The sequence below is a fragment of the Acipenser ruthenus genome, chromosome 2 (genome assembly GCF_902713425.1).
Source record: "Acipenser ruthenus chromosome 2, fAciRut3.2 maternal haplotype, whole genome shotgun sequence".
Classification (NCBI taxonomy): domain Eukaryota; kingdom Metazoa; phylum Chordata; class Actinopteri; order Acipenseriformes; family Acipenseridae; genus Acipenser; species Acipenser ruthenus.
In genome coordinates this window covers 71,334,873-71,343,982 of record NC_081190.1, presented here as the reverse complement: position 1 = coordinate 71,343,982, position 9,110 = coordinate 71,334,873, and the positions used below count along the sequence as shown (strand labels likewise).

The 9,110-nt window shown below is 35.2% G+C and overlaps 1 protein-coding gene across 2 annotated transcripts in view; it reads right to left on the bottom strand.

Moving 5' to 3' along the window:
• Window positions 1–251: 251 nt before the first annotated feature.
• The window catches only part of gstcd (glutathione S-transferase, C-terminal domain containing), a 46,100-nt gene continuing 37,241 nt past the window's right edge, over window positions 252–9,110 (bottom strand). For both annotated transcript variants that reach the window (XM_034013802.3, XM_034013803.3), the window contains exons 9-12: window positions 4,323–4,456; window positions 3,540–3,570; window positions 2,956–3,025; window positions 252–1,672 (exon numbers count right to left, since the gene is read on the bottom strand). In XM_034013802.3, the coding sequence (XP_033869693.3) occupies window positions 1,521–1,672; window positions 2,956–3,025; window positions 3,540–3,570; window positions 4,323–4,456 (387 nt within the window). In that variant the 3' untranslated portion in view covers window positions 252–1,520. The remainder of the gene's footprint in view (window positions 1,673–2,955; window positions 3,026–3,539; window positions 3,571–4,322; window positions 4,457–9,110) is intronic.

Genomic DNA, 9,110 nt, shown 5'->3' with positions numbered 1-9,110 from the left:
TAGTTATTTACTGTTGAACCCGATATAAACATTTCTGGTGCAATAGTCAAATTATGGTGTTGAAACAATCATTGTGCATCCAGTAGATATGTACTTGATCAACCTCATGTTAAAATATGCACTGGCATGTATAACATAACCTTTCAGGCGAAAAAGCTTGTTCACACCAACACCACCACCACCTTGTACTGGAGTGCCATTTTCTTTTCATACTTTAACTAAAAATCATTATATAAAAATCATACAAAATCTCCAGTAAACATGTTACATTTATTTGGTACAGTAAACAATAAGGTGAGAAAAACGTTCTTCCAAAGCTAGCTGCATGGTTTAAAAATCTATTCCTAAAATGACCTAGCTGCTTCTTACAAGTGGTAATTATATGCCCTGTGAATTGTTACAAATACCACTCACATAGTGTTAATAACATTAACTTTAGATCACAATGTTATTAATCTTGTATCTCAAAATACTGCAAAGTCTGGCTTTGGTGTAAACACAATGCTGGCAAGTACATTTTATTTCAGTTGGCCACCATTTATAATCTAAAGTTGTAACATATTTGTAACAATTACAAAAATAATCTTTCTAACATGATTTATACATAAATATATGTTTAATTGGTGTTGTTTTTTAATGTCTTGCACTATAGATGTTTCTGTCTGTTGCAATGGGCAATACTTGTGTGACAACACTAAAAATCAAGTTAATGTACAGTATATCTAAATTATTATTTTAATTATTATTATTATTATATATTTAATAACTATTGGTCATGCACTTGTAACATTCTCTTTTTTTTAATCCTTGAAATTTGAATATGAGGCACACACATCCAACGACTGCATGATGAAAATATTTAAAATACAGTAAAAGTCCATATTTATTTGTACATTTTGCACATGTGAAATATTTTCTTGACAAAGATAATTTATACTGATATAAATATTTGTCAGCATGATACAGGACATTAAGTTCATCAGTTCATTCAATATAGTAATTGTCATGTTGCGAAACGAAACATATCTTTCCTCCCCAAAAACAACCACAATATCCCCTTTTCCAGTAAAATGCCAAAAGGAAAAATGACACCTTTAAAAGAAACTTGTCTGGAACACCTATTCATTTATTTACATGCAAAGTTAAAACCTTAGACTCTTCAGTAAACTCCCTGTGGGCAAAAACCTCCAGATGTTACAATACACAGACTGCTAGGCTCAGCAGGAAACCAGCTGTACAGTCCTGACACCACATTGTGCTTGAGGATGCCGTTCCAAAGGTAGGATAATTAGAACTTGTTGATTTCCCAGGAAGGTGGGAGCAAGAGCCATTTGACAACAGTTACATTTGGATTAGTGACGCTCAGCAGGTTATGAAGGCACATCATATTGCTTCCACTTCCTGAGACATTGGGGAGATGGGATAACGTTTGGAGATCTGCGAGGCAGCTGAATGAAGGCTTGTCTGCTTTCAATGCCCCACACAGCTTAATCGTGAAGATTAATGTGGATTCACGCAATTCAGATTAGTTCACAGTCCGCAGGAACCCCTACCACCATGTTGTTCTTTGGGGAGCAGCTCTCTGGCTCCATGGACATTACCTTGACGGAGTAGCCGTTTCTCTCTGCAGCTTGGGCCCGATCCAAGTCCACCAGGCCCATGCATTGCTTACCTGTAAGTGGTTACAAAATAAGACAGCTTGACTTTTGTCTTACATCCTACTGAGAGTCATAAGGATAAAGTCAAACAGGAAAAAATAACATCCCCTCACTGTGCCTTTCAACAAGAATTTATGAGACTATGCTTTTATCCACCCATACATTTTAAATATATAGAAGCGGACACCCTGTGATTTTTAATGTCGAAAATGCCTAATTGAAATTAGCTATGTGGATAAGCCATTTGTAAATTATTTTTCAATTCCATTCTATATATTTTTTTTGTTTTCCTTGTAAGACGTAATGAACATGCAATGAAAACTTAGAAGAAAGCTCTCCTGTTTTAGGGGGATAGCTATTGACTAACCGCATGATTTTACCTTCATACCTTACAATGGAACATGTTTAGCTTTTAGTTTTTTCTACACAAAAATAACATGCATTCAAATACCCAGGTCAAATTATCATGTCTCACTATTAATAACAAGGTATTAATAATATTATGATTCTATGAAATCATGTTTCCAGTATAAACAGATACTGCCTTGTTTATCACAAAGCTACTCTATTTTTGTATTAAACATGACCGGTTTATGATACAAACTGACTTCTGCTTAAAAAAAGAACAAAGAGGTGGGGTGATGGAGTGATAGCCCAAAAAAACCATAAATGTGCCTGGCATGTGCTGTTTGAAAAATGTAAGTTATTTTATTGGAATATAAAAAAGCTGCAAATGAATATATCAGAAAAAATATATTTGTATGACCTCTTGGATCCTTGAGCATTACGAGACATTCAAGACCAATAAAGGAGTACGGCAGTTCAGATTGTGTCTACATACAGTTAATTCCTTTTGTGGAATACAATAAATTGCTTCGGTGCTAACATCACAGTTTGTAATTTATGTATTTTTTAAATTGCATCAAAAGCACAATTCTACCCATTATAATACAGAGCAATACAAATAAAGTTTAATTTTATTTTTTAAATACAGTAATTCAGGCAAACATCCTATATTTGGCAAAACTGTATTGGATTCAATACCGCTTAAAAAAAAAATCTAGAGTAAAGTACTTTTCATAAAGTTCAAACAGTGAATAAATAATTTCACTAGCATGGCAAATAACTTTTAAAGCTGCTTCTGGGAATACACAACAAGTCTCTGAAAATGATTGCCAAGCAGTGTCTAAAACATTATCTCACTCATCTACTTAAAGAGGTATCCACGACCATCTGAAATAAATTTGCACCTTAAACTGTAATAATTCAATACCAGGAAGAGAAAGGTAAGACGCACCTATTAACCGCCGGTCAGCAGGCAGCTGGAATTCTGTCTGGTCTGCAAACCTGCACAGGACCATGTGTTCCTAAAAGAGATGCATGCAGAGGGACAGCTTTTACAAGACTCATCATGGCATTAAATCAGAACATGCGTTCTCTTTCACATCAAAAAGCTTCAAATAGTACTGCAGTCAAAATGTTTACAGATGCAGGTGTTATTCCAATTAATTCAGTAGACATTGGATTGTGAAACCCATTGCAGATAATATATACTGTGGTGTAATTCCTATTTTTCTTCTATTAAAAACAAGCATGTCAGTGACATTCACCCCCCACTACAGCTGTACATGCAAAATTCAAGCACTCAGTAACACGAAAAGGTTGATTACCAAGAGCTTTATCAACTACATATGTAAAAATGTAGGTTTGACAGACAAACAAATGGACAGCTACTGCACCTCCATGTACTGTACTTCCTTGGCAAGGTAACTACTGGCAGCCATTATATTGCCATGACACCACCATGCTTTTTAATTCAACAAAAAGTAGAAAATATCATTTACTTTGGGAAGTGTAAAACAGATTGTTATTGAAACAAACCTTGTAAGACAAAACATCCATGAACTGCTGGCTGTAAGAAGAGGAGATTACAGTAGTTGGTCTCAAAATAAAAATATATGGATTATTAACATAATATATTTCCACTACACAAAGAGATGCAAGTCTCATAAAAGAAAGATTTGACAAATTCTTTGTCATTTTGCTTGTGTATTGAGCATGTCTATGGTAAAGGTCCACATGTTTTGGTAATGGATTGCTTCACAATTGCTTGAAATACAATTATTTTATTTTGTTTAGGAGATATGTAAATGGTCCAAAGTACTTGAAAGCACTTTAATGGCAGTGCAGTTCCAAATCATTCACTTTTGAACATCAAGTGTAAGAGCTATGTACAACCAAGAAGTTCTGAAATGCTGAATTACTTTCACAGATAGAAATCACACTTAAAGAAAAAACAAATATATATTTTTTTATTAGCTAAAATGACATTATTACTGTTCCCCCTTTCACTGAGCTGAAAATCTCAGCTGTTTTTACACTATGCAAACATTCAAACACATGGTCTGATGCAACTGGACCACTTGACTGAGTTTGAACCAAAATGCATTTTTTTTTCTAAATGTTAATAGTTCCACATTTAAAATGCAATACTTGGGTAGTTTAAAAAATACATTTAAAAAAATACATTTTTTAAAAGTGAAACTGCTGCAATATTCGGAAAAGTACCTAACTAAATAAATAAATGACATTTATAAAGAAAGAATTACCAAGAATCCTACAAATAGAGTGGTCGATGGTCTGACACATGGTACTAGCCCTTACCTTCTGGGGAAAGTGAACTTGACTGTGTTTTGTATGAATCCGTAACAGCACGGGCTGATGACAAAGGCAGCCTGTGCCTTGATGCAGTGCTCCATAACCATATCTGTAGCTACTCCACAAGCATGAAGTGCGACCTAAAGGTACAGAGAGAAAAATATGACCTCGTCAAATACTGGTAATTTAGTGAAAGCTGTTAGGTGTGACACAAGTTAATATTTTGTATACATACCCAGTGTTTGGGTAATATCTGTGAAACATCATTTGGTCTTTTGGTAAAGAATACATTTTTTCAGGGAATTACCAGTAGACAGAATATGAAAACTGCAAGTTATACATATATTGAAGAGACATTTTACACCTCTCTATATACAGTAGCAGAGTCATGCTAGTAAAAACAAAATAGACCAAATCCATTACTCCCACAGCTTTGGCTTTATTTTTTACATTCTTTAAAACATAAAAGTATCTAAAACAGATGGCCATGTAAGACACATATATAACCCATCTGCAGCTGTGTTAAAGTGTCAGCTCAATTAAACAAAGATGCAGATATCTGATACAGTTGTTCAATAACTTCTCAACAATTGCTTACAATGCAAATATTTATTGGCAAATACAGTTGCATACATTGTTATTGCCTTAGTACTATACTATGATTAATATTAAAAGTTCACATGATTTTGGAACTGTATTTGTGCAACTTAACTAAGTTACTCTAAAAAACAGAGTACCTCTAATATAATTTATTACCCTTTGTGGCGGAGTGTCCCGCCCCTATGTATTATTATTTGTATTTTTGTTTGTGGCGCGGGTAAAAGCGCCGTGTCTTTTATTGTTATATTTAAAAACCCCGTGAGGATGCATGGCTGATCAGCTACTGATTATTTAACTAGCTGACAGTCATGCATCCTTACCAAACGCGTGCAGACTCTGGCCGAGGGATAATAAGATAATTAACAACTAGTTAATCCCTCGGCCAGAGTATATAAACCTGCAGCTCTCTGCACTCGGTGTGGAGTGTTGGAGTAGAGAGTACGGGAGAGCGGAGAGAGCGAGCAACATTAAAAAAACAATTGCTAAAACGTGCTGGATTATCCAGCACGACACTTACTTGTTTGTTTGTTTATTCGTTTGGCCCTCGTGCCCTTTTGTTTTGTGTTTTGTTGTTTTGTTTAAATCTTTTGTTTGGTTTGTTAATAAATACGCTGAGTGCCATTGCACTCAGCTTCACCCGCCTATCCATTGTTTGTGATTCAGTTACTTCCTGGTCCGTGACGTCATCACACTCACCACTGCCAGCCAGACTGTCACACCCTTGTTATACTATAAAAATACAAATGGGCATAGATATAAATATGAATATATTATATTAGTTTACTATTTTGAGTAGATATCTTGTCTACACTACTAGAGCAGTTAGCAGGTTTGGGTGAAGTTAGCTTTCCTAGACCTGTATACAGGTCTGCGGAGTTGAAACTAATAATTAGAAATCCAATTTCACTAAACTACTGCTGGTTTTACTTTCTAATCCTGTTTTGTTGTCCATATGATTTTATAAATACTTAGTAAATATCTGAACAGTTAGGGTAAGGGGAATTTAGCCTGGCCAGAATTCTCTTTAGAAAAGTGCCGGAGAGCAGCAAGGACCTTGGTTAAAAATACAAAGGACACCTCCTCCAACAGAAAAGTGCTCTAACATGTCAGGGTGGTGGTTCAGTTCTGCCATTATAAGAGTGACCCCTAATGAACTACCAACACCATTTTCTACTTTACCTAAAATTCAGTCCACCATTGTTTAATAACAAAAAGTATTATTACAAATATGCAAACAACAGACCGTTGTAAATTTCAACATCTATCATGCTTTCTGTAATACCAGATTTTGAAATGTCCTAAATATAATGGCATCATGTTGAGAAGTAGAGTAGTAAGGCAACCTCTGCCCTAAAGAACTCCAAGCGAAGGACATGTTTGAGACGGCAGTACTGTTCTCTATGGAAATGAAATGCCTCATGTAATCGTACACTATTTCCTCTTATGCTATCTCCACAGGAAAGCCAGAAAACCTGCTTTTGCACAGTAGTGCCGCTGCTCACTTCAGTTGTAGGACTAAAAGTTCTTCCTTAGGAAGTAGCCCCTCAACTGCAGTACTGTATTAATTAACTCCTGCAAGAATGCTGCTCTATTTAGATTGACCTTTTACCTACCCGCCACATATAATTTGTAGCATAGAAAATAAAAAGGAAAAGGAAAGAATTTGCAATTAACAGATTATTTTGCATAATACAACAATGAAGAATTGTTGAATGCTATGTGAAATGTAGCCTCTGCACACCCTTTAACACAACCAGTGCATGCACAGTTAAAATTATACAATGCAATGTTTAATATGACAATGTTAGATCTCAAGAGCGACATTTCAGTAAATAAATACAGTAACCTTCTTTGCTGACTTTTTTTTTTTAATCTGTGATGTCAAGCAATGAATATGAAAAAAGCAGCATTCATTGTCCATGACCGAATGTTTTACCCCACTTGCAAAGGTCAGTACTAAAACAAATGACCTTGCTGACTAGTCAATTGTGGACTTGCATGTCACTTTAATGAAAACGAGCCAAGTTTATTTGTCTAAAACAACTTGAATGTTTTGTCTGCTAATTCGTGACGCAGAAGTCCAAACCTAATCACTGATCACTGATGTGTGTCCCTTATACACCAGCCAACAAATACAAATATAGTCAAGCTTATATCCTTTACAAACAATTCTACAGCAGACATGATTTCACAAGGTAACTTTAGGTAGTCTGAAATCAGTGCCTTTCCAGCTGCAAACCAGCTGTATAACTTCTGTTTTTTTAGTGTTTGCAAAGGGTAAACCTGTAATTAATATAGGATGACACAGTTACATAAACACAGACATAAAAGTTGGATGAATAGCTATTAGAGAAAACATTTACCAAGTCCTTAAAACTTAATCTCCAAACAACTAAATTTGCAACAGGCCGTTACATATAGTCAGGCTTGCTACTATTCGATTTTTATTTTTTTTTGCCAACTCGACGATTAATATCAACGTTTATTTTAGAAAGAATTTAAAGTTTTTTTCGATCTTTATTTTTCAATTCAAGCAGAGAATGCGTGAAATCGACCTTTATGCTTTAAGAAAAGACACAGACTTTTTATGTCATTGAAAAATGTCTCATTTAGTGAAAACTGCTTATCATATTCAACATGCAGCAAAACCATGATTACCAGCATTCTAATTGAAATAACGTTTGATTACAGCGGAGCTATACCTTGTAAAGATAAAGATCCTACACATATTTAAAAATGTTCTCAAATAAACCGTAGAAAACGCAGCATACACTGACTTTTATAGCATAAATTTACGAGTATAAATATGCACAGAACAAAGAATTAGATAGTTGACCAGAACAAACTTGCACTTATTATTCGGAGTCTGAGCTTCCCCCTCTCCAGCTTCAGCACAGCCGGACTCAGAGTCACTGGAAGGCAAGGCAGACCACCGAGATGACTGACAGTGACCCCTAGCCATTCAGAGTGGATGAGACACGGGACAGACAGTAAGTATAAAAACTACACAAACTAGAGATGATTTCTAAATTATTATTTTTGGTAAGCAAATAAAAAAAAATAGCAAGTGGTTTTACAGACGTTTATCCTATATAAATTTATTTCAGTCAATTTGACGTTTAAGGAGCTTTACCTATTAATATCGAAAAGTAGCAAGCCTACATATAGTTCAGAGATTAACTATATCACTTTTGTGTATAATTCCCATTTATAAATTAATTCACTTGCCTCCAGTAGATCCTGGCTTTATTTCCTTTTTATTTCGTTTTTTAAATGTATTCATTTTTTTTTTTTTATTTCAATTAAGGTTTGACAACTGTAACATGGGATGCTCATCAGGTAAGATCTTCCATCAGAGTTGGAGAAATTAGGCCTGTTTTATTGTTCAAATCAGTCCCAGTGGTAGGAAATGTAAAAACATGGCTTCTGTTCACTCTGGAGCTACTACAGATCCAAAAGAAAGCCTTTTGATGGGACAACTGACTAAATTTATCATTAACTTATTTCATGTTTGGTCTGTTTGCTACATCTCTCTAAGTTAAAGGAACTTCCAGGTTTCAGGCTAATGCAGCACCTTCTTTACAGCAGGGTTTAAATGGGAATCCTGCCTGATCCCTTTCCTTTCTGTAGAACACGTCACATTGGTCACTTACCACAGACAAACCCACCAGTTAAATCTAATTGAACAAACATTACTTGAAATATTAAGTTTGAAAACACAATTATTTGTTGCAAAATCCAAACCATATACACATATACCCCGCTTACACTAGACACTTTTAAGACTTTACTTTAACACTTTTAAGCTTTGAGGCGGCTTAGTTTTTTTTTTTTGTAGTGTAAATGCAGCCATCCTAAAAGTGGGCTTTGGTCTGTTGCTTGCTCTACTGTGAACGCATCGGTTCCTGAGGGGGCTCACGTTTGCCACGTACATTCGTGGGCAATGCCCCAACAGAGGTAGGAAGTTGGGTTTGCTACTTGGACAACAGAACCAAAACTATCTTTGACAGAACACTGAGAGACAGACAGAGGCAGAGGATTCCTAAATACAAACAGATATTTAGATTTGTGTTATAATGTGAAAAGATATTTAAAGGTGTATCATTTATGTGGGATAAATGTGAAACAAGCCTAGTTGCCACAAAAATGTATTGTCAGAAGTAACCTGTGGTCACATTTTGATATGTATCAATA